We start from the raw sequence: 26608 nt of genomic DNA, 5'->3' as shown, positions 1-26608 counted from the left end.
GGCATTTGTTCAGGGTTAAAAATTAACCGCAAATGTTACCATTTTGGGGGTTTCCTCTCATGACGTACAACACACTAAGCAGTGACCAAAGAGTTCATCAGATCAAGAGAATTGAATCCCCCTGATTTAGCTTTAAACTTTTTGGAGAAGGAACTCAATCTAGACTCTTATGATTATACATAAATGACACACATATATAATAAATCAAAAACAGGTTGTTTTTTTTTACGTTAAAAAAGTCATCCAAAGGCACCAGCACTGTCAAGAAAAAAAAACGATAACGTTCAAACAAATACATATTAAAATATTTCATTTCTTTTTGTTGTTATTATTAAAATATATTCCCCCTTTTTGTTAAAAAAAGAAAAGAAAATCAAAACATGACTAAGTTAACTGTCTTTTCACAGGATACACGAGTGTCTTGTTGATTATACTGTGCAAGAGGGAGGAGGCGGGAGTGGATTGGAGTGAACCATTTTGCGCAGCTATGTACTCTTTGATAATAAGTTTTGCCCACAGTCGACGGCCTGACTACACGCATACAGATGTCAGCAGAGTTTCTCAATCTGTCACATTTCTAGGTGGAGTGTGTTCTGAGAAAAGGGAAAATCTGGACACTTCTGTTGGGATATTTTTTTCTATTCCTCCTCATTTTTATGATTTTTTAATGAACTTCCGATGCATCGTTTTAAATTGCAGCGCAGAGTTATTCTACGTCTGGTATATCTTTAAGTTTTTTTTTTTTTAGTTTTACTTGACAGCAGTGGAACAACACCCATGCACTTGTGTCCAAAGTTACCATGCTAAATCCCGCTAGCCTCTTGCTACTTAACGTAGCTATGCTTTGTGGAGTGCGGCGAAAAGAACTGTAACTTAGAAGGAACGCTGTGTTTGTTCGGGCGGAGAAGTTAGAAGTATTTGTTAAAGTTCCTGCTATCCGAAGGCGAAGCCGTACATCTGTCAAAAGAGATGGGACTACACCCGCTGGAATTTAGTGAGTGCTATCTGGACAGCCCGAGCTTCAGGGAGAAGATCAAGGCGCATGAAGCAGAGCTGGACAAAACCAACAGGTTTATCAAAGAGCTGTACAAAGATGGAAAGAACCTCATTAATGCGACAAAGCGTAAGTCTGCACGCACACATGAGTGTTTTCTGGTTAGTTTAGCAGCTTTTGAACGAAGCAGGATCATGTCCAGAGGAGCCAGATTGTTTCCTTAGATGTTGTCATTCATACCAAACTGGATCAAGACTTGTCTTGTTTGTATTGATATGATTGCAATTTTTGTGGTTACTTCAAGCGCGCTTTTTATCTCCTCAAATGTTTGTTTTAACAGTCGCTAACACTTCAGCTAAGTCAAAATTATTAGATTCATTCGAGTCTGATCTTGTGGGCTGTCCTTGTCTCAAAGCTGTCCCCTGCTTATAAAACATGATCTTAAATGGACTTCCATCAGCACTGGGGGGAAACTACTATGACTAATACTTTCATGTTACATTAAATGAAATTGACATCAATATCATATTTTAAACATCTTAAATAATGATAGAGAAATAACTTCAATTCCCATATTTTTATGAGGATGGACTAACCTGCCTGAGCTTTTCTGGTTTTGAAAGCTAACAATTGTGTTTTTGTGTGTCTTCTGGACACTCAGTGACACATGCTGTCATAAAAAAGGGTGATCAGACTCCACCTTTGTCATACAAAGCTGTCTGTGCCTCTATAACACAAGTCATCTCCACCTCCATTGCTAAAAATGCCTTCCGCCTTTGTCACACAAAGCTGGCTACGTTGCTATTGCTCAAAGCAGGTACTGCTTATGTCACCAAATGCTAGCTCCGCATCTGTCCCAGTGAAATAGCACCACCTATGTCACAAAAAGCTGGCTCCGCCTCCTACATACAGACTCCACCATCATAACAAAAAGCTGACTCCGCCTCCATCATACAGACTCCACCTTTGTCACAAAAAGCTGGCTCCACCTCCGTCACATAGAGTTGACTCCACCTGTCTCACAAAAGCTGGCTCCGCCTACGTAACAAAGAGTTAACTCCACCTACGTCACAAAAAGCTGGCTCCGCCTCGTCATACAGACTCCAACTTTGTCACAAAAAGCTTGCTCCGCCTCCGTAACAAAGAATTAACTCCACCTACGTCACAAAAAGCTGGCTCCACCTCTGTAACAAAAAGAGTTTACTCCACCTACATCACAAAAAGATGGCTATACCTCCGTAACATAGAGTTGACTCCACCTTTGTCACAAAAAGCTTGCTCCGCCTCCGTAACAAAGGATTAACTCCACTTACGTCACAAAAAGCTGGCTCCGCCTCGTCATACAGACTCCAACTTTGTCACAAAAAGCTTTCTCCGCCTCTGTAACAAAGAATTAACTCCACCTACGTCACAAAAAGCTGGCTCCACCTCTGTAACAAATAGTTTACTCCACCTACATCACAAAAAGATTGCTATACCTCCATAACATAGAGTTAACTCCACCTTTCTCACAAAAAGCTGGCTCCACCTTCGTAACACAGTTAACTCTACCGTACCTTAGTCACATTAAGTTAGCTCCACCTCCATCACACAGTTAACTCCACCTGTGTCACAAAAAGCGGGTTCTACCTCCGTAACACAGAGTTAACTCCACCCCTGTTGGGAAAAAAGTAGGCTCTGCCTCTTTTAATCTAAGTTGGCTACACCTCTTTCACAAAAATTGCTGGTTCCACCTTCATTTAACTAAGTTGGCTATACTTCTGTCACAAAATCTGGCTCCGCCTTTGTCACGTGTAGTCATCTCCACCTGTGTCACAAAAACCTGGTTCTGCATCCTTTAAGCTAAGTTGGCTACACCTCTGTCACAAAATTGCTGGTTCCACCTTCATTTAACTAAGTTGGCTACTCTTCTGTCACAAAATCTGGGTCCGCCTTTGTCACACGTAGTCATCTCCACCTGTGTCACAAAAAACCTGGTTCTGCCTCCGTAACATAGTTGACTCCATCCCTGTCGAAAAAGTAGGCTCCGCCTCCTTTAAACTAAGTTGGCTACTTCTCTGTCACAAAAAGCTGACTCCGCCTCCATAACATAGTTAAATCCATCTTCTTCACAAAAAGCTTGCTCCACCTTCATCACACCGAGTCGTCTCCACCCTTTTCACAAAATGCTGACTTCGCCTATGTCCCTCTTAGCAGGCTCCACTTTTGTGACAAAAAGTTGTCTCTGCCTCCATCACACAGAGTCAACTCCACCTGTGTCACAAAAGACTAGCTCCACCTTTGTCACAAAATAGCTGACTCTGACTTTATCAAACTAAGTCAGCTACACCTCTGTTACAAAATCTGGCTCCGCCTCCATCACACTGAGTTGGCTCCACCTTGTTCCGAAAAGCTGGCTCTGCCTGCTTAAGACAAAGATCAGTCTACCCTGATGAAAAAAACTGACTCTACCTCTGCCACACAACGGCAGGTCTTCCTCCGTCAAACAGAAAGATGGGTCCTCCGCCCCCAAGAAAGCCTGGCCCCATCTCAGTCACATAAAGCAAGCTCCGCCTCCATCACACAAAGCTGAATTTGCCTATGTCACACTCCGTCTAAATCACAAAAGTCTGGCTATGTCTCTATCACACGAGGTCAGCTTATTTGAATGAAGTTATGCTATATTGTCAAAGGAACTGTCTAATGTTGTTTTTTTATCAGAGTGTATTTTATATATTAAAAGCTTTTCCATTTTATCAAAGACAATGTTCAGATTTAGCAGCCAAAATAGTCTAATTTAACCTTGTTAAAAAGGTGAATTCCAGCACCACCCAAACAGTCTTAAGACCCCCGGGTAGCAAAAACGAATGTTTGTTTGTGTCTTTGTATGTGTGTGTGCATGTTCGGGGGGGTTGCGGTCAGTAGTAAGGTTACAGGTATGACTTTCATTTGGTCTCAAGGTAATCCTGCATTCCTTAAGGTAGTGTTAAGCACACACTGAGATCTTTGTTCATGCTGACTCGATGATGTCAGGTGTCCTTAGGAGATACAGGATATCATGGATCATGAATGACTTTTAAGCTAAAAAATATGCTTGTGCTGACTATGTAGAATTAGCTCATATTTAAATACATACAAGTAGCAATCTTCTTCTAAATAAATTGCGTAGTTTTATTTACTTCCAAAAAGATGTTTATAAGACAGGACTTTAATCTAAAAATGAATTATTCTTTCTGTATCAATCAGCTAATATCTAGTCAACCCTAAGCTATATATCTTTGCACATTTGACAACTCATTCTACTTAAATTGGAAGTATATTATATATTTAGGTATTCTTATTTAGGACAGACATTTTAAGCAGGTTTAGGTCCCATGTACACTTCCTAAATTAGTTTAGGGTATTTTGTATTTCCTTAAAAACATATTTTTTATACCAACATTGTAACCCATTGTGGATTACAGTAAATAGGATATACTTTCTACTTTTTTGTTTTTCAGAATTTAACTAAAGAAATTTGACATTTATAATATTGAACTGCTCAATTTGACACCTGAAGACCTCTGCTGTTTTATACCAAATAACAAGCCACCTTTCTCTGTCTACTACTTGTTTGATAGAAACACGGTTTAACTAAAATATATTTAATGTAATTTACTCTTTTGTTTTATCCAATTCTGTGGATTTTGTTCAGATGTTTTGAGAGTTTCACATTATGATTTCATTACTGTGTGGCAATTTTTCAAAGCCAACCATCTTGTTTCATTTTAAACGGCTTTGAGTAACAGCTGCATAGGAGTTGTGGTATCCACTGTGGTCATTTTTTTTTCAGATCAGCCTGAACAATTAGTTTCTCAACTATTTTTTCTTTAGTAAACACTTCTTTATTATCCGGACACAGTTTTATACACATATTGTAATTATTTTAGATAGATAGATAGATAGATAGATATCTTTATTTGTCATTGCCACAGGTACAATGAAATTAAAAAGTGCTTTCTGATCCGTGCCAAGTTCATGCTTAAAATCAACCCATGTAAAAATAATAAATAAAAAGACAAATTCATCAAAACAAGATATTCTATAGGTGCTAAAAACGTTAAGAACTGAAACAGAATAATGATAAATATTAATAAATATAACAAAGCATCTACTTTGTCCTCAGTGTACAGGAAGAGCTCATATTGTAATTATTTTGTATGTGTGTTAGTGTGCGTGTGTGTGGGAGGGTGGTGAACCATGTGGGAAGATCTCTGCAGCACTCATGAAGATGAATAGATTTTGATGCACAGCTGTGTGTTGGTGTCAGGTGACCAACTCTGTCATTTTCTGGAGGATCTGACATCATTGTCTCATGTTTCAAGACCTTATGTGACTGAGTTTAAAGCATGTCCCGCTTTTCTGCTGCTGATTCTCCTCTGATGACGAGCATCACGCGCGTATAACATCAAGAAGTGAATATGCCGAGGAACGCCAAACTTCCTCTTGCTGGGATGATTTCAAAACCAGTTCAGATTTTAGGAAGGAACTAATGCACATTTTCTGCACACATAAGATTTCTTATCCAAACTTTCTAAGTTGAGAAACTTCCTCTAGTCTCAATTAAGTCTCTGTGACCGGTTTTGGTGAAAAGATTTTTTTTCACCCTTCAATGTTCAGTACAGTTGGAGGTCTATTTGAGTGTGGTAAGCCGCTCCACCCCGGTCTTCTGTGGGAGTGTGCCTGATTTGAGATTGGTAGTTAAGCTTTGTGCTTACATAGAAACATACCTTTGGACGCAAATTACACTCTGTCACCCCCTGGAGATTGCAATGCCGTAGAAGAAGCATATATCAGTGACTACTACAGATCATACTGTCAACGACCAAACTGATGATAAATACTAAAATAGTCCCAATGTGAGGTCCTGAAATACTGCCTGTCTGTTAGCTGAGAAGGTGCCAATTTCTTGCAACTTGATTTGTTATTGGGCCTCTTGTATGTCTGTGAGTGGAACTCAGATGTACATCTGGTCGCTGGATACTTTAACTCCAAGCGATAGGTTGTATTATTGATGTTTTCAATATCTACTTTAGATTTTAGGTTTTAGATGTTTTGGTCTCTGCCAAGTTTTAAAACCCTATGCTTGTTTAGATAGACAAAAGGCTGTTTAATTATTGAAAATATACATTTTGATGATCTGGACCTTTTCAGGTGGGTCAAAAACAGTGTTGGGAACAAAACTCAAAAAAGACAAAAAACATTAGCCTTAGGAATTGTTCCTCACTACTTGATCCAAAAAGTAACTAAAATACTCTAGTAAAGCCAACTAGTTACCAGGAGTAGTATTTTCATTACTGTACAAAATATGTTTAGATTTTTTTTTTCTATAAGTCAACTGAAATGGGTCAAGTCAACACATTCTCATTCCCAGCTCGTCATATCTGGATGTATGGTTTGGGCCCCCTCCGCATCACTTTTTGACGTTTTGGGTGTCCCCAACTTGTCGTTTTTGACGAGCTGACTGTTCCAATTAAATCGGGGGTCCCCAACCTCCGGGCTGCAAACTGAGGCCAGTTCGAGGGCCACTTGGTACCAAGCCACAGATGCTAATCATGGGTTCCCCAACCCTCAGGACACAGACTGGTACCGGAATGCAGACCTGTACCAGTCCCGGTACTGTAACCCTAACCTGGTACCATTTTTGTGTCCGTTACTGCATCTCGAGGGTTGGGGACTCATGATTTAATGGGAACAGCCGCATGTCAAAAAAAAAAATACCATGTGATGGTAAACTAGACGAATGTATACAACCTTAACATTTTTTCCTTAGTATTTTGTTTTAGACATTACTGTATTGTCTAGCTTCAATAAATCAAACTTAAAATCTTAAATAAATGGTCTTTTTGGCATCTGAACTTGTTTTCTGCTCGTCAAAAAATCCCAAGGGAACCTGGCTGCGGACATCAACATCCAGAACCCGAAGTCCACAACTGGAACCAAGTCTGTTGAGAGTCTTTGCCTCATGGCGAGGTCATATAATGCTCAGTGGAGCTATGGAAAAAAAACTATGGCTTCGTGTCAGACTTCACAGACCATAGCACTTTAAATGGTTGTGTTTATGGTCATAGAATGAAGAAAAAAAAGCAATGTTGGGCCTTTTGTGGAAGAATCTTCAAGGTTGCTGCTTAATGAGTTCATTATGGCCTCCTCTGCATACCAAAGCATAGTAGGGTCTAAGGTGAAGCCATCTATCTTATAACTAACGCTTTGATTGAAGCAGGGTCATGTGACAGGACAATATTCACAAGCACACATGGGATCCAACAGCAGAGAGGCACAGGGCTTGTTGCACCACCCAGGGGCAAACTGTGACTTGTTTTTCCATGACTCTTTTTGACATTATGCAAACCTGCCGAAGCCACTTTGAAATTTCCTTGGAGGCTCCACTGGTTGTGGCCAGAATTTTGACGTTTGCCCCTCTAGCAAGATATAAGGCTGTTTACATATTTGTAAAGGTATGTTTAAACACAGCCAGAGAGTTTAATGGGTGACACATAAGCAAGTAACAATGTGGTAAATCCACACTCACAGTGGACAAGTCAGCTTTCTTCTGACTCTCATTATGTGGACGTTGCTCTTATTAAACTGCCACATTTCTGCCTCCTCTCATAACAGATCGTATAAAATACCACTTTTCTTACTCTTCAGTTTGTACCTTTGATCTCAATCTTGCTTTAGTGCATGATCTTCTGTGATTAGAGGTATGTTGGTATCTGGGTTTGGTGAACTAACCAATCTGATTTGGTCAATATCTAAGGTTGTCTAAACACAGGACTGGTGCTTTGCAGCTTCTTTACCACATTTATATAAGAAAAATCTTTCACTTTAGGTTTGACCTCAGAATGATCTGGTGCGAGGTCAGGTTGCAGCACAGTCATTGTCCTCCCTCAGCCCGTCATCAATTCCCTCTGCTGCGACAGCTGGGAGGATGTCCCACTATACGGAAAGTCCTTGGATCTGAGAGGAAGCATTCAAGCGGGGCCCGGGGCCTCCGAGCCATGACATGGAAGTGCCCACTGATGGAGGAACAGGCAGATGTGCTTCTGTTTAACAACCCCTCCACACACACAGGAACTGTGTCCTGTCTATGCTCCCTCAAACACACCTCGCTAGTGTCTTGATTTCTTGTTTGTTATCTGGTAAGCTTGCTGACCTACATTGCAGGAGCTTCTCTTGTTTTGATAGACTGTTGTTAATGGTTTGATTATGTTTTACATTTCAATTTGAGCTACTTTTGTTTTCCAGTGTTGCTATATTCATCAAACCAGCTACAAAACGACTTGAGAAAATAGTTTCTTTCCCTTTTCTTATTTTTTCTTAGATGTCCTCGATGAAAGGTCTGTGTCTCTCCTGGGCAGACGAGCTTAACGGTGTTCCTGCCATGCTGCACTTGGCTCACCGCTGCTCCCCGTAATCACATTACTTGTTCTGCCAAAGAGCCACATCACAATCTTTTATTAAAATCGCATTAGCACAAGACATGAACTCATGTGGGAGGAACGTTTTTTTTTTTTTTATCACTCCCTGCAGACAGAGGTCAGCTGAAAAAGTGTGTGGCGCTGGAATCATCCAGAGATCCTTTTTTTTTTGTGGTAGAAATGTTTTCCCATTTCATTAGGAATTTGAATGCACAAGATGCTCAACACGGTGATGCTTAGAAACTCGTGTGATCTCGGCTTTAAGACCGGATGCTGCCCCGCATAGCCTCACCCTGCACGCTTGTTTTGAAGATCAGGAAGTCATGGGTGAAGTAATGCGTGTATTGTGGATAGGGAACACAGAGGTTAGGGTGGGTGTGTGTGTGTGTGGTGGGAAGAACTGGCTTTGTCGGGGGCAAAGGTTGGAGGCAAGTGGAGCAGAAACTCAGTTCTGGAAAAGATGGGAGAGTGAAACAGGAAGTTCTGTGGAAGGACAGCGGCATGGAAACATAGAAGACCTGGACTCATGGAAGCTCTGATCCGAGTGACACATTTGATGAGACTGGACAAATCATAACAAACAACCCCCCTTCCCCCTCATATATATGAGCCAGCATATACACAGTGGAGTTCTTCTGCAGTGCCCTTTGGCACAAACGTACAGTTATTGTTTTGCTTTGGAAAGCCTTTGTTGTAGCATCCAGAACATGGCGTGGTTTGTTTTATGTTTGAAACTGCAGAGTAAGGAAGAATAAGCTCATGGAACTTAGGGACACCGTCATAGTCATTTTGCTTTATTTTCCTTTATTTCAATTCCTCTTTTGTTGATCGTGTTCAATTTGAATTGGGTGCTCCTGTTTAAGTTTTTAAGGAGTCATACATACATTAAAGGTCACATCTAGATTTGTCTTTTACAATTAGTTTGACTAGTGAGGTATTTATTTAAAGTCCCACTCATTTTCAAAGCATTCCTGGTGATTTTTTAATTATGATTATGTAGTTTTTACCCATAATCTAAAAACGTCTGTCATTTTCTAGGACATAGTTTCTGCAGAACCGCAGTTTTCTTCATCACAAATACAATGTTTTTCAAACAGCATTTTTTTGTCTGCTCCTGATTTACAACGATTTGAATAAAGAAATACTTAAAGAAACCCTCAAAAATGTAGTTTTAGTTGTAATTTTCTTCATATATGTCCTCCATCATCAGAAAAGGGCTGCAAGAACATGTTAAGACAACATTTTCATCAGAACTGGGTCTTTAAAACATTTAAAACAAAAGCAAAGTCATTTTCTGTGTCCTCCTGTAAAGCAACTTTGCCTTTAATATTAGCCTGATGTATGTTGGGGTCTGCATGACTCATGCTATGAAGCCCGCACAGGGGGCCTCTGCCGTTCTGCAAAGAAACAGCCAAGATTGACATTTCCCAGGTTTGCTCTGAAATGCCTTCCTTTAAAAGGCAAAAATAAAAGCGAAGCCTTTTTATTTTTTTTCTTTGCCTTGGAATCTTGTGTGTCCTGGTGTATGCGGTATTTTTAATCTTGTGATAGCAGAGGGCAACTATCGCTGCCATCAGTTATGTAAATCTCTCCTCAAAGTAGACACCATCCCTGCTTTCTTCCTCCTTTTTGTTTTAGAGACTTTATGTTAACTATCACAGCAAGCAAAACATTAAAGGTAGGAATTTCAATGGAGTTCATGAAATCTCTATTCGACGATCAGTAAAAGCTGCACAGGTGAAGTGGATTGATGGCTGTAGTGGATGGTCTTCTTACAGTCCACATTCATTTTTGTCAGAGATTTGTCTGATTAAAACATTTCTGTTTAATATACTAATAAATTATTATGTTAAAATGCCAACATACCCATATTTCTTTTCCTATTTTATGTAGTTGCTTTGCTTTATCTAATATCAGGAGATCAGTGCATTCCAATGTAAATGAACAAAGTTTCTGTAAAGGTCAGAAAGATTTTAATATAACACTTTTTTTCAGCATACAACAATGTATTTGGCTAAATTAAACAAAGGATACAGGAAGTCTGAATAACATAAGGTTTACGTTTTTTCTACCTCAAGTAGCTCAACGTTGAACACTGCCTTGATCTCCTACAGGAAACAATGAGATGTTTACCCTTTTAGGTGTGAGGAGGACCTACTGTAATGTTGCCAAAACATGTTTTTATTTATAGACCAGCAGATCAGTTTTCCAAGATACTTTCAGATGTTTTGGGCCCTCTAACTGCAGCTGGTCTTTGATTACTCGGTCAAATAAATTAATTAGTCATGAAAATAAAAGAGTCACCCCAATGAAAATTGTGTTTTTGTTGTTGTTCTTGCATTTTTCTCATGATGGATGACATATTTGAAGAAAATTAGGATTAAAATAGTATTACTGAGTGTTCTTGGTCTTGTAGACAAATAGATCCATGTATGTCTATTTCTTCCTCGTCTACGATGGTATCTGGCTCAAAACTGTACATCTGGATAGCTCCAAAAATGCTTGTGTTGCATCGCTAATGCTAGGCCGGGATTGTGAGGGGCTGTAAGCTAGCGGGACAGAGTGAGGGAAAGCACACTCTTCCCACAATTCATAGTCCAATTTCTGAAGAACTACTGCTGCTATAAAAAAATATCCACTAGATAATAACACAAGTTTTTTTTATTTTGCCTCAAAACAGCACAATTAAAAGACCACTGGGTAATTAGAGTGGAACTTTAATAACACTAGTCTTTAGCAGAACTAGTTTAGATTAGTGAAAAAATACTTTTATTATTACATAATAATCTATAAATTTCTTGATTTAATATGCTGTTTATTCACCAGCATCATTTTATTAAGGCAAAATTATACAAATGTTTTGCCTCTGGTCAGAGGAAAAACAGATTAGGAGGGTGAAATAAGTTTAACTTAAAATGTTAACACTCAGTCTTTGTAAGACTCTTAAAATGACGTTATTTAAAATGTTTGCAAACACGCTCTTGTTATAGGTGTTTTGGGAAACCGAGGGGGAATTAAAAATGAAGAAAACCAAGCAGCCAAGAGCTAGACAGAAAAGCATTTGTGATTGAAAATAAGTCCAAGCATACGTGCAAAAAAGTTGGGTGTGTTGTTCCTTTATTAAAGGGTTCTGAAGAGCATAAACAACCTAGCTTACTTTCATTCCTTCAGCTTTCAGTTTCAGACTTGGTGATGAAAGGATACATGTCTTTGATAGTCTGAATGAAAAAAAGCATCTGAAAACCTTGTGTTTATACTGAAACCGAAAAAAGATCTTCTTAGTTTCTTGTAGCTTTCGAAGGGTGTGCACTTGAGTTTCTTAAAGAGTGATCATTAATCAGTTTCACATTGTTTAAAAGGAAGAACTGATGCAGAAGCGGTGCCCTTTGCCTCACCTCTCACATGCTTGGACTTTGAGCTGTGCTGTAGATTTAATCCGACAAAAGTATTAACACGGCCTAAACATCCTGTTTTACCAGGTACTTTTGGATTTATAACAACATAAAAATAACAAAAGTGCTGATATAAAATGTCAGGAGTTAATTTGTCATTGCGGAAAAACTCTATTGTAGGCCATGCAATAAAATACATAAAAAATCTCCTAATCTTCTTGGTTTGCAATCCTTTGGTTCATAATGTGTATAGTTTTACAGTTGAAAAAACACAAATCTTTATCGGTACTAGTCAAACTAAACTCATATGCTTTAACTTGGAGAATAGAAAAATTAAACTGTTCTTCATCCTTTCTCAACAGGATGTTACATTAGTTTCACCCTAGAAATGCACATTTGTGATATCAGATTAAAGATGGGGGGAAGTGCGCCCTGACTTCAACACAGCCATTTGCTCCTATATAGAGCAATAAAAAAAGAGTTGTAAATCAAGATTTGTACTACTTCTTACTGATTTGTTTACTTTTAGAGGAAAAATTTCAATTTTTTTCTTTTAGAAACTGGAATACATATTGAACTATTTTATGTATATGTTAAGTATACATATAGTATATATTATATAAAGGTCAGCTATTTTACTTTTTAAAGTAAAGTATTTGGCCTTTTTTACTATATATGGTGTATATATGTATATATATATAAACAGCGTATAGAGTAAAAAAGGCTATATATAGTATATATATATATATATATATATATATATATATATATATATATTTATATTACATTTATATGAAATGGTTATAAATTTTTATGGATGGATGGATGGATGATAGACAGACAGTATTCCCCCTTTTTTTCTGCAAAGGTTAGGGACTGGAGACCTCCGCGAATATGCCAAATCCGCCAATACAGAAAACCCCACAGGCGCAAAAAAGTTGTACAATTCAACAAATACATAAATAACATATATATATATGTATATGTATATGTATATATACATATATATATATTCATACACACAATTTTATTTATATGATGGTATTTATATATTGAATAGTACGCATTCTATTTTTCGCACCTGTGTAACGCCTGACTTGCACATTCATAACTGCATATACATGCTCTATTTTGCACACATCAACCTGTGATATTTATCATAGTGATAGACTGGGTGTGACGCTCGCCAGGATGTAGCTAAATGTCAACAAACAGTATTTGCAGTAGGATTCAGTTAAATGCGTCAGACCTAGTTTTTAAGACTGTTTTTAAGAATTATGCCTTTTGCACGAGATTTTTTTTTTCTTTCTCTATCGGAAATTAAATAGTAATTACATCACGTCTAGTTGAGACGTGCGTACTTTTAGCAGAACCAGCAGCTCGTCTTTTTGTAATCATCCTCTTCAGAATTTGCAGTTTTTTTTCTAAGAGATTGTTGTTAACAATTTCTCCCTTTTGAAACTTTCCTTTCAGAGCTCGGCATGGCACAGCGAAAGTTTGCCCAGTGCCTTGGAGAGTTTCAGTTTGAGTACATCGGAGATGCAAAGACAGATGATGAAAGATGCATCGGTGAGTCTGGGGAGTTTTTTTTTTTCTTCTCAAACAAACCACTGGTTTGGTTGAATCACTCAGAGATGCACTTCAGATGTCTGTTTACTGTTCCTGCTCCACCAGACTATAAAGAACAGTTATTGGCGCGAGCATGTAACCTATAATTACACTACACCAGCTTGTATCCGGAAAATCGAGTCATTCAAAACGTTTTTCTGCTTTTTTTTTCTGCTTTTTTTGTCATAGATGAGTCTGTGCAAGAGTTCTCTTCATTTCTCAAAAACCTGGAGGAGCAAAGGGAGCTGATGGTAGGAGGAAGAAACTTTCACAATCTGCACCCTGCGTGTATTGAATGGACACAAAATATAAGCATGAATATGTCTTCTTTATTTTTAGGCCTTTACTCTGTGTTTAAAACGTGAAAATTACATTCATAAAACAAACAAATAAAGATTAAACACAGATTTAGCATTAGAATTTGGACTTCATTTAAAAAAATTGCTTCTCATTAAGGGTCTCTTTATTGTAGAGGAGTTTGTATGGAAACCTTGATTCAAAACCAGAGCTTTCTATATTAAAATACATCATTTTGAAAACGTAAATAACCCCTTTAGTATGGACACTGAATGAGACAGGTTTTTCTGTCATATTCCTGTGCATACACACATCTCTTCCTCTGCGTTTCATTCCCCCCCTCGGTTGAAGCTCTGTGAACATAGTAGAGTACGTGTATTTCCGAAAAGCTCCCACCTGTTGCTGCCTGTATTTGGTGCCGGCATCTGTCTGGCTCTGTCATCCTCCACAAATCCAGACACACTCATAATATATTTAACTCCAATGGAGCTGTGCAGACACAGAAGCCAGTGGGCAGGACATATTAATTTATCCTCCAGCACGTTCGCCTGTATTGTCTTGCATATTGCCTCATGTTGCGATTGAGTAAGGGTTGTATTACATTCTTAGTGGTGGCTCCAAAAAAAAAAAAAAAAAAAAAAAATAGGTGTGCAGACTATTACACATGAACTGCAACCAAAAGTAGAAGCATAGCAATATAACTGTTATCTTAAAGCTACTTTTTGACTCAGACAGCAATAAATGTGTGTCATTTGAAATGTAAGACGACTCAAAGGCCCACTTCTGAAGATGTTGGATAAAAAGCTGTCCTCTGTGAGCAGCTACTGTGAGTTAAAAATGCGAACCCACAACTTGGGCAGAGATTATGTTGTGCCAGGCCCAGATCACTACAGTAAGCACAGCTCAGCATAGTGTGATGACATCATATACAAAGCACAAAGCAAGCACAGGCGTGTTCGGACCTGAGCAGAGCCGGAGCGCCAGAGGAAAATGCACACTGACCTCGCAACCTGGTTTCAAGAGATGAAAGTGGAACCGATAAGAAATGTGTGATCACTGTTTTCTGAATAGTTTTGAAAAGCAATGTCATATTTCAAAGCTTTTCAGAAAAAAATCATTCAGACCACAAATGCATTTTTATTTTGGTTTCACATAAAAAGTTTTGAAAACGGGTCAGTTTTTACTATTTTTATTTCTCTGGAATTATACAGAGATTTTTATAAACATTAACTTCTAATTATCTATAAGTTGACATACAATTTCCTCAACAGAACTTTGCAGATAAGTTGATCAAATTTACAATTTAATACATTTAAAACAAAAAAAAATACTGCTTCCCACCTGTCAAAGTTGATCTATGCATGTAACAATTAAAATTTGCTCAGATCAACCTTTGTAATTATTATTTGTAATTAATAATTGTAGATTTTCACATTTGATGACCAATATAAATACTGTAATGTGAGTATGTATTCTCTCCTTAGATGAAAAACATCACAGAAACCTTAATGAAACCTCTGGAAAAGTTCAGAAAAGATCAGCTTGGAGCAGTCAGGGTAATGTATGAAAGCCTGTAAACGTTTCTCATTCTTTTCTTGCTCTTTGTGAATCTTTTGATATGCAGGATGCAACTTTAATATTCCAAAAATGTTGATGTTTAATATTCTTTCTCCCTTTTAACGTCCAACTGTTTATCTTTTTTATTCTTTAAATTGTACGTTGTTTTAGGCGGAGAGAAAAAAATATGAAAAGGAAACAGAGAAGTACTACAGCTCTCTGGAAAAGCTTCTGAACATGTCGGCAAAGAAGAAAGAACCACAGCTCCAAGAGGTATTTATCTGTCCCTGAGATGCAACATTCAAAACACCTTTTGATTGCTTTGAAACGGCTCTGGTGAAAGCATATGCTGCAGCAGGTGTGGGAGTTTTTATTGCCTTGCAAACACAGGTTTGCCCCTCTCGCATGAAAAATAAACGGATGTTTTTCACCACAAGTGTCTGCTTAGGCCCACTTTGTGGTTACAGTTTGCTCTGTAGCTTGCAGAGCAGACTCTTCCAGTCTCGTCTGCAGTCGCATCTACAAATTGTTGACGATCTCCTCAAAGGAAACGGTTCTCGTCTTTGATTGATGTGGAAAGCGCGTTGTGCAGACCCAGCAGAGAGGTGTGAGCTTTAGTTCCCCCGGGCTCACTGCCTTCTTTCTGAATCTTGTGACGCTGGAGTCCGCGGTTCTGAGTTCTGTCACACACGCTGAAATAGACCCGGAGAGATTCATTCACAGCCACGAGTCATGAACTGCTGTTACGTCAACCCGCGGAACAGTGAATATATTATGGAGCGCCAGTGTGGGAACTTTCATTTTACTTTGTTTGCAGGGAAAACATTTGATCGAAATGATAAGTGGCACTTGATCCTGAGAATAACTATCTTTGAACACGCTTGGTTTTGCACATGAGGCATTTAAGATGTTTTGATTTGTGATTTCAAATTTTTATTTTGTATTTATGGAAGTATAAAAAGTAAAAGGGCTAGTAAGGAAATTGAGTTTCTCTGTATAAAAGGCATTTTTATGTATAGTTTTAGATGCTTAATGAATGTTATTTATTTAGATTTTATCCATTAAGGTAAAAGAATTGGACTGTATCGTATAAAAGTTAATCTTTTGTGCATCAATTTGTGTATCAAGCTGTGTGATGAATCATGTCACACAACCCCAATCAAAAGGTACTTGTTTTTATTTTGCATATATTATTTAGGTTTGTGAAATTTAGGAAATAAAAAAAAGGAAGTCTGATGCTTCCTTTATCTTTTTTATCAGAGGATACACCACACCATCTCTTCTGAGAGGAGCCACTAAGGATAATCTAATCCCCCAAATCTTTGAAAGTTTATTTACTGTTTGTGATTATAGCCGTGAAGCAAAATTTCTTTTAAGATGTAAATTTACACTCTGTAGCCTCACCATTGTTCTATGCATCTTGCAGCAAAACTAAAGCAACTTCAGGTCTAGTTTTTAAACTTTTTTGATGCAAAATATCTTTGGTGTTGTCCTTAATGACATACTTGCAAGTTTTATTTAGTTAGTTTAGTCTAGTTTATTAAAGGTGCAAAAACATTAAAGATTATAGCTGAAGCCAGTTTCTGTCTGTAGTCCCCGAACAGGTGAAAATACCCAAAAAATGTAGCGTCATTTAAATACCCACTTGCACGTTAAACATGTCCAATAACTACTCGATACATAATAAAAACCTTTAAAAGGAGCTTTTTGCTGTCCATCTTTGTTGTTCCAAATTGGGAAAGTTGTGTCTACTTGCTGATGCAGAACTCCCTTTTCTTAGACCTTGCTGTGAGTCTGTATAATAAACTCACGTGGACAGCATCTATCTTGATGAGTTTTTCTTAAAATAAACAATCAAAAAAACTTCTTAAAACAGTGAAATAGCATTTATCCTAACATCTTGCATTATAAATTCCCTAGAAAGACTGTCTTTATAGGGAAATGAGTAAGCATGCAGGTCTTAGGACACACTAGAGCGGGATACCTCAATCATGGTTCTTGAGATCAAACAGCCTGCTTGTTTTGAAGCTGTACCTACTGTAATTAGTGCTAATGACCTGAATCCGAGTCAGTCTGAACCTGGAATCATGTTATCTAGATCATCAGCTGCAAATAGGAAAGCATGAAAGGGAAGCAGATTGTGATTTTGGAGTATTCTTTTCTAGGCTTGGATTTGCAGCTCCCATCGTCTGCTTGTTTCTACCTGGCAACCTTACTTGGCCACAATTAGACAGAACTTTGAAGACAGCACTTTGAGATAACTCAATTATTATTGATTACAAGCAGAACGGTTGACTTGACTCTTAGCGTTTCTCCCTGCACACCTCATGTTTGTGAATGAAACAGAAAAAAGTCCACGCTGTGCAGACGTCCCTGTGACAATTATAGGGCGTGCCAGAGGTGGATAAGTCTGTGTGTGGAGAAGTGGTGAACCACCTCAAAGTATGGTGTGGGAACAATCACCTCATCAGCCGTCGGCAGCTGGGAGCAGTCACGACCCTCATCTTGTGTGCAAGGGTGATTGTCAGAACCAGAGCTGAGCTGTTTTGGGAAGCAGATGTACCTGGACCTTCATCTTAACCTTGAGAGTCAACACTTGACTCTTTCATCACAGTTTCTTGATTTTGGTGCTATCATTTTTCAATTGATACCAGAAGTGAGTTGACGTTAAATGGCCGAAAATATTCGCAAGATTGAAGTGATGCTACACCAAGAAAAACCTGCAGCTTCCCAAACTGAAGTGTAGCAGACTGTTTCCACTTATCCATCCGTAGCTATAATTATCTTGGTCTGTTTCTTCCACCTCCAGGCAGACATCCAGGTGGAAACTATGAGGCAGCACTTTCAGGAAGAGTCTCTCGACTACGTGTGCAAGTTGCAGGAGATCCAAGAGCGGAAGAAGTTTGAATGCGTGGAACCTGTAAGTGACATAAAGCTCCTCCACAAAATTTGCTGCAAAAAATATCTGTCAAAGTGTGCCTTAGAAATCCATTTAGGAACTTTTTAAGGGAAATATTTAGAACATTTGCACAAAAAAAAGATGTAATCAAAACAAGTTTTATTAGCGAAACTTTTCTGAACCTTTTTATCTTCAGGGTATCATAAAAACAAGAGTGTGAATCTTTTTTTTTTTGCACATTCTTGGAACATTGTTGTGTTTCATAGGAAAAAAAAAGTCAGTTCCTGCTCACTGAGATTACATCTACCCTTGTAAATGTCACCAGTCTCTATCCTGCTTTAAGACAGACTTGAAAAACGCTCAGTTTGCTGGTCTGATGCAGTGAAGCTGCTCTGCTGGACTGTAACATTTCTATCTCTGATCTCTTGTAGATGCTGGCCTTCTTCCAGACAGTCTTCACTTTTTACCACCAAGGCTACGAGCTCGCCAAGGACTTTGAATATTACAAAAGAGCACTACAGATCAGTCTTCAGAATGTAAGAGGGGTTCATGTTCTCTCACCATTCATAAACAATGATTTTCAAAGGTTCTTAAAAAAGAGACAAAATCCTGCTAATAAAAAAGCTCTGCTGATAAAATCTATAAATGAATCCGTTTTATTGCCGTAGACTGCAGGTGTCCTAGTTACATGATGGTTTGGGCTCATTTGAAAATGAGATGCAGGTTTTTGCTTTACATGTTAAAGCAGGTATTTGTTTACTTTGCTCTCATGCAAACTTCTCAGTAGTTTTCATGGCCTAGCTGGGGCTTTCTGAGGAAGTCCTTCACATTTTTAAAAGGCAGTATTGGGCATCAGGAAGTCACTTCCTGAAAGTTTCTTTTCTTTTCTTCCCCAGACGAGGAGTCGATTTGAGGGCGCACGGTCAGAGGTATACGAGCTAATGAAAAGGACCAAACAGGTGCCCCAGGAATACAGACAGACCAGTTCCATTAGTTGTGAAGGCTACCTTTATGTACAGGAAAAGCGTAAGGCTGTTTTTTTTTTTCTGACTGTACCTTTTCACTTCAGTCAGATATAAAAATAGACTGAATCACCAGTTTAAAACGTGTGAAAACATTTTTTTTTTTCTTTTTTTTTTTTTAGGACCGCCTCCATTCGGTTCAAGCTGGGTCAAACGTTACTGCACATTTGTGAAAGAACAGAAGATCTTACACATGGTGACTTTTGACCACAGATCAGGTGGAAAGATTGTAAGTAGTCATAAAATCAGTGATTTTACCTTACATTTTTAGTCGTTTTTTGTGTTTTTTTAAGTGTGTGAAATTTTCTTTCAGGGTGAGACAGAGTCGGTCACATTGAAGTCCTGTCTACGTAAAACCACCGAGACCTTCGACAGGAGATTCTGCTTAGAACTGGATATTACAGACCGGTATGTCAGTGCTGTCTTTGTCTGCAAAGGCTGTTTGTGTGTCACTTTTTTAGGTTCACAAGAAATAATTTTAGTATAAATGAGAAGTTTTAACAGCCTGCTGTCATATATATTTTATTCTATATTACTTAAACTCTGTACTTTGCCCTGCTCTGTATTTGAGGTCATACATGCATTACCAGTACTTGTCTGGTCCTTCATTGTTGTTTTTATTGTCTAAAGAGACCAAAATAGTTTGTTACAAACGTGCACATATGCTTATAAGTCCTACTTCAACTATAGCTGTATCTTTTGTAAAATCATTCCACGTTTTTTTAATTATAATTAACCAGTTTTTAACTAAAATCAAAAAGCCTGTGTCATTTTTTAAGACTTAGTTTCTGCAGAGCAGCAGGAGTTCATTAGAAATTCACCTCTAAGTTGAGTGTGGGTCTATCGGCGCGGAAGTAAGCCTTCACTGACATCCCATCATCCCTTTCTTTACACCCTCTCCCTCTAGCTTACATGCTCTCAAAACCCCAACCTTAACATTAGAGGTGGAACAAAAATGGCGAGCAATATTGGAGCTATCCAGATGTCAGCTCAGACGAGGAAAATTAAAACATTACTGTAACTATTTGTCGGCAGAATGGAGCAGAGAAAGAAGACATTTCAGTTGCTGAGTCACAACTGGGAGTTTTTTTAAACCGCTGGTTTTCATTTGCTCTTGAGCCATCAGGTTTTGAATGAATAAAAACTCAGAAAGTTTTCATCTTAAGCTCTTTTATATATGTCCTCCATCATGAAAATAATTTTACAAGAACATGTTAAAAACATCAAAAACACAATTTTTGTTGGAGTAGTTCTTTAAATAACCAGTCTTTTTTTGTTGTTGTTTTTACAAGAATGCTAAAAAATGTGATTATTTTTTTCCAATATGGAATTTTCCTTAAAGCTCTTCTTCTTATGCCGATGTGGCATGTCTCTCTCTCAGGCCCGGGACGGTGTTTACAGTGCAGGCCCTGTCTGAAGATGACTTCAAGTTTTGGATGCAGGCCATGGGTGGGAAGGAACCTGTGAGTCAGTTTCTAGTGTCGTCATCTTAACACACATCCACTCACTTTTACTTTTTCTTTGTTCTTTGGTGTTTAATGGTTATCTTTTCCTACGGTGTGTTTATATATGTGTAAATGACTGTATTCAAAAACAGAGTTTAGCGTAGCAGGAGTACAGAGCTGTCTGTTAAAAATACATGATCTCCAACAGACAATTTCTTTTACACATTTGTGTGGCAAAACCCGACTCTGTAGTTTCTTTTCTGTTGCCCAGAACATGTTTTTCCTCTCACAGGTGTGTGTCTGTGACCCCAAAAAAGAGGAACCAGCTAAACGTTCTTTTTATCTTTTTATCAGATTGGATGCTATCTCGGGAACACTCTCTCAAAAGAACGAGGAAGTACGTTTCAAGCTGATCTCCATTATTGTCTGCAACAGTGTGTTAAAGAGAATTTTACAGGTTTCCAAAGTGCATCACCTTCCTGAATGCTTTTGCATTTTTTTTTTTTTTTTTTTTTGCAGTTGACGCCCAGTTGGATGATGTGGGGTTGAATTTTGTGAAGAATTCTATCAGTGCGATTGAAGGGAGAGGTAAAACGCAGAGAGGATTTACCACATTCATTCATTGATGAGGTGCCTATTTTGAACACAAGGGGGCAGACTTCTTCCAGTCTTAAAAACAAAAGATGGATGAGTTGAAAGTCCTTCTCTGAATGCAGACAAATGCATTTCATCCTACAGTGTTAATGTTCTAATTATGATCCTTCCACGGCTGCACACTTCATTTCTATGAAGAAGCTGCCTTACACTCCATCCTGTCTTCATTAGACTATTATCAAGAGTTCAGAATTTGGCATTAGACACAAAATATTGATTTAGAAAAATAGCTTTTTAACACATTTCTATATCTGGTTTAATAACATAATTTGTCTTTATTAGGGATTAACGACCAAGGCCTTTATAGAGTTGGGGGAGTGAGCTCCAAAGTTCAGAAGCTTCTGTCATTAATGATTGGTAAGTTTTTTTTTTTTTTTTTTAAGCCCCTTTAATTTTAAATGCTTGTAGAGAACATTATGACAAAACCCTCATTAAAATTAAGGGGGTGTTGCTTTAAAATTTGTTGATTCACACTGATTAACAATTGTGTTTTGGGTGTTTTTAAAATGTTTTTGTGGAATTTTCATCTCATGATGGTGAACATATATAACGAAAATTAAGCTTAACATAAATTTAAGTTGTAAAACAGGAGCAGACAACAAAAAAGTCGTTGGAAAAGCCTTGCGGGTGAGACATAAAACCTACAGGTCTGTAAGCTAGTGGGAGAGAGTGTAAACAAACGGATGACGGGAAGCGGGAGCAGGGTTACTCCACAAACCAGCCAACAACTACTAAACTAGTGCCACTCTGCAGAAACTATATTCTAGAAAACAACACTTTAATATTTTTGATTAATCATAATTAAGAGATTACTAGGAATGCTTTTAAAATGGATCAAAAGACGATTGGAGATGATAATGTAGAACTGGTGTCCTGGATTTCCTTCCAGGATTTCCTTCCCATAAATCTCCATCCTCCAGATGAATAACCGTCCCTTTTTAATTCACATTCTGGTCTTTTTTCTAATTTTTACTTCATCATAACAGCACTAAGACGGGCTCTCTTTTGCTCATTTCAGGCTCTCTCTGTCAGTTGCCTTTCTCCATTTCCTTTATGCCTCTCACTTGCCTTGATTCCCTTTCACTAAACTCCTTCCCTACACAGCTTGCCCCGTGTCCTTTCCGCAGCTCTGTCTGCTGCGTGGTTTCCTGCTGTCTCCAGCAGACACCGGCTCACTTTCAGCTCTGTGTTCAGAATGACAACGAACTCAGGCAGCCGCCAGCCTGTCTCAGTCCCCCCCCCCACCCCCCTCTCAAACCTTCCAACCTCCCAACCTGCCGACTCATGCTGTAGAGCCCTTCAACGCAGGGTGGCAAGACTTCAAAAAAGTTTCTCTTTTCTTGAGTTTGAAAGTACTTTCAAAAGTTTTCGCAGAGTATTATAAATAAAGAAGGAAAAGTGACGTTTTCCCCAAAGATATTTGCAAATATCTGCAGCAGGATTTGTTTTCTTATTTCTAGATTTAGCTGTTTAAAATGAAATTCTGAAATATAAATACTTGCAATGGAAAATAAAGTTAAACCGGAGTAAAATCAGACTTTGAAAGCCTCCACCGTGCAGTTTTACTTGGCAAGCAGCAAGGACAGATAGATAAAAACTCTCCTTTGATACTGCAGTACAAAGAAACTAATAGGTAGGTATTAAATGACAATATCACAGGAAGATGTCGGTAATGGAGAGCTGTTTGTTTTCCAGACAAACCGGACAATAAAAGTTGCTTAAGTTTGGATTTTATATATTAGTGTAGCAACGAATTATGCAAAAAGACAAATAAAGCAATCTGATTCATCATTTTATTATCATTAACTGATGGCTGATTCTTGCTTATTTATGCAGTAAATCATCTGAGAATCCAAAAGTGAGGTTATGTCCTCTTCTGCAAAGAGCATCTGTCTGAACAGCACCTTGATGCAAGGCCTTATAACTTTAGAGAGTTCACCCATCTTGAAATAAATGAAAACATTTTCCCACTTTTGTAGATTTCTCACCGCGTTCCCGAAAGACTGAAGTTTTTAATCTTGGAAGCCATCTGCTAACGTGGCCTCTGGACTGATGCTTTCCAAGCCGAGCCTCAGGGAGTCCTTCTGTTCAGGCTGGGGTAGAAAAAAAAACAAAAAACTCTAGCTAATTGTTAGAATATTGCAAATAAATCCAATATTCTTCATAAATCCAATGCCAGACTTATCTTTGGCTGGAATTCTTACAAAGCATTCGTCAGGTAGCTGAAACGACTGCTCGAATGTGGAAGGTTTGGATGCTGGAGCGCGGTCAGAAGTGGAAAACTCTTACACTTTGCAACTGTTTATAGTTTTAAATCAAATAACTGACAATGAAAATGAAACACCACAGTCACTTTATTAATTATGTCAGAAAAACAAGGCTAAACATTCAGCTGTAAGCACAGTTTTTAAAGCCTTATTACTTAGTTTTTATTAGTAATTTTACTTTATGATTTTAAATTATTTTTTACTACAACCAACAACAGATTTCAGGTGATATGTACATTTACAAGCTTCAATTGTTCTTGATTTAAGCAGAATCATTTACCAAGTCTATTATTTTATTTTTCTATGAAGGCATAAAAATGTCCACTAAAATTCATGAAGTGAATTTATAATCTATAAAGTTTACATGCATCACATGCCTGTCAAGTTCACTCAACTTTCTAAAAATACATTTAAAAAATGATATGATAAATGCACATCAATCTGGTGGAACTTTCATAATTATTTTATTTTGAAAGTACTGTATTTGATTGTTGCATACAGATGCACCTAAAAAAAAGTTGCATTTTTTGAAGACTAGCTGTTGCTATAAAAGAGCTACTATTAAACAAAAAATAAAAAAACACTATAAGTAGACGATTTGTTTCTGTTAACTGTAACATCAAGGTAATCCCTGCCTGGAACACTCCACATTCTCTGAAAGTTGTTAGAGATCACTAAGGGCTTCTGAATTTTCAGCATAACACCCTCTCTGTGTCTCCGTGGAGTTAGTTCAGTAGTCGGGGATTAATTAAACTTTTAATGAGTGTAGAACCAGCAGTTCTCCTCACAAGCGTCAGCTTTCCCTCCACATCTATTGGGACTACAGTCAGCTCCGAGGCTTGTAATGTGCTTTTATCCCTGTATGGGTAATTCCAAGTTACATATTTATTCTATACTTTCACACACTGTTCTGCAACACACTTGTGTGAATAGTTGTTGGTGTCTTCTTGCACACACTATGTCAGTATTTAATTTTTTTGTGAATTGTCGATTGCCTCCTTTAGATGAGAAGAGCAATGAAGTGGATCTTTCCGGCAGTGATGACTGGGACATTAAGACGATAACAAGTGCACTGAAGCTTTATTTGAGGTAGGAGTCAATATGCTCAGGTTGCTATGATAAGCCTTTTACAAGATAGTTTTATTTATCTAAACTTGTGAATTTGTTCAAACAGTTGATTATAATAGTTATTTTATTGCAATCTGTTTGACAGAACTAATGGAAACTTTCTGTTTTGACTTGCTTGACTGTTCCTGCTCTTTTTTTTTTTTTTTTTTGTGCAAAAAAATCCAAAATGTTCCAAACCTTTTTAAGTTTTTCTATACAAGAACCAGCTCACAAGTAACCAGTTCAGAGCAGAGAACTTTCCTGATGAATACACTCCCCATAAAATCACCAGAAACTTTGTTAAAAATAAATAAATAAATAAATTGAATTTATTCATGTTTTTTTCAAACAAAAGTCTCTTAGTTTCTCTTTTTTTTCTAATTAAAAGAGTTTCATTTTGAATCGGATTTAAAAAACATTTTTTATAGTCTATAGGTATTTTTCCAGCCTAAAATGGTTTCTGATTTAGTTCTGTTTAACTGTAATTAAATAATAACATCCTTCAAGGGTTTTTGAAAGCCAGGCTGTTAGTAAGTTTTGTGAAATAGGAGATATTTTCCTCAATCAGGTAATAATCAGCAGTGGAATGAGCCGTCCTTGCCCTGCATACCTCGTATCATGCTGCCAGTTGCACAGGTATGCATGTGACTCACTACAGACACTGAACTACAGTCTCCTTTAAGAACGAGATAAGATCAACATCTAGATTACTCCGTTTTATCAGACAACCGCTCAAATAGCTGCACGTTCAGTTTTGGTTCTGTTTTTACTCCGTAGTTCCTTTTGAAAAAATGTTTTTCTGATTTTGTTGGTTGTATCACTGGTAGTTTTTTTTTTCAAACTTAGACATTTTCTGTCCAGTTTCTATATTTAAAAAATGTTACATAATTATTATCTCCTTGAATTTGGTTTGTAGTATTTTTGCTGTCATACTTTTTTTAATCTGTTTGATTTCCCTGACTAAGACGTTTGCCCATTCAAAGTATAGACTTGTACTCTGATAACACAAGATTTTTGTTTAAAAGATTGCAACAATAAAGTTTCTATCAGTTTGTCACATTTGGGAAGTTCTTATTTTGCTGTGTGTCATTAAATATGAGACACAAATATTTTAGTTCTGATAAAAGTTGAAAGTACAATCCAGTTTTTAATGAAAGGCCTTTTTTTTTCTAGATTTTGTCAATTTAGCGTAACCATTCTGACTAAGTATGTTAGTATTTACTTTTAGTTATCAAAATATCCATATCATATCATTTGCAATTTTTGCAACTGCAAAAATAAAAGTGACATTAAATGCGTGTCTGGTCATATTGCGGCTGCAGTGAGAGTGCCTTCATCTGAACTTGGTTGTCTCCACACATGCACGCTCTGATTCCTAACTCTGTGACATTAATCACTGCTGTGAACAGGCCAGCTATTTCCTGCCTCCTTAGCTCACTCCAGACTTTTTTATGGTTCTTTGTCTCTTTTAAGGAGCCTACCGGAGCCTCTGATGACCTACGGACTTTATAAGGAGTTCATCAGTCCTGCAAGTAAGTTCCTCACAGAACTGCAGTTCATTTTTTTTTTTTTTTTGCAATCTATTAGATAGGATTCATTTATGTAGTTTTTATTAATTAAAATTGCCCTCAATTTACTACTTAAAATCCTATTTTCTTTAAACATTTGAGCTTATGACTTTCACTTTTCCACAGTGAATTTCAGCTTTATTTTGTAGGGCTTCCCCTTTATATAACAGCTTTGCAGATACTAGACATTCAAATAGAAGCCAGTGTTGGCTGGTGTCCCTGTTTTTTGAATGCGCTGCGTTCTTGTTTAAACTGTCTGCTAAATATATGGCTTAATAAGTCATTACGGATTTGGCATCGAAACCATCCAGTAACCTTCAACAACAAAAAAGCCATCGTGTTTTTTTTTTTTTTTTTTT

The 26608-nt window shown here is 37.7% G+C and overlaps 1 protein-coding gene across 1 annotated transcript in view; it reads left to right on the top strand.

Annotated features, from left to right (window-relative positions):
* The first annotated feature begins 147 nt into the window (after positions 1 to 147).
* arhgap10 (Rho GTPase activating protein 10) overlaps positions 148 to 26608 on the top strand; it is a 50888-nt gene continuing 24427 nt past the window's right edge. Inside the window, exons 1-16 of the mRNA XM_024259964.2 lie at positions 148 to 1123; positions 13299 to 13394; positions 13623 to 13684; positions 15215 to 15286; positions 15459 to 15560; positions 18097 to 18207; positions 18618 to 18722; positions 19083 to 19212; positions 19331 to 19437; positions 19522 to 19616; positions 20590 to 20671; positions 21008 to 21050; positions 21173 to 21241; positions 21590 to 21664; positions 24579 to 24663; positions 26155 to 26213. Coding sequence (XP_024115732.1) covers positions 970 to 1123; positions 13299 to 13394; positions 13623 to 13684; positions 15215 to 15286; positions 15459 to 15560; positions 18097 to 18207; positions 18618 to 18722; positions 19083 to 19212; positions 19331 to 19437; positions 19522 to 19616; positions 20590 to 20671; positions 21008 to 21050; positions 21173 to 21241; positions 21590 to 21664; positions 24579 to 24663; positions 26155 to 26213 — 1447 coding nt within the window. The 5' untranslated portion in view covers positions 148 to 969. The remainder of the gene's footprint in view (positions 1124 to 13298; positions 13395 to 13622; positions 13685 to 15214; positions 15287 to 15458; positions 15561 to 18096; positions 18208 to 18617; positions 18723 to 19082; positions 19213 to 19330; positions 19438 to 19521; positions 19617 to 20589; positions 20672 to 21007; positions 21051 to 21172; positions 21242 to 21589; positions 21665 to 24578; positions 24664 to 26154; positions 26214 to 26608) is intronic.

The sequence above is a fragment of the Oryzias melastigma genome, linkage group LG1 (assembly GCF_002922805.2).
Source record: "Oryzias melastigma strain HK-1 linkage group LG1, ASM292280v2, whole genome shotgun sequence".
Lineage (NCBI taxonomy): Eukaryota > Metazoa > Chordata > Actinopteri > Beloniformes > Adrianichthyidae > Oryzias > Oryzias melastigma.
The sequence above is the reverse complement of the archived record's forward strand: the minus strand, read 5'-3'. Positions and strand labels throughout refer to the sequence as shown.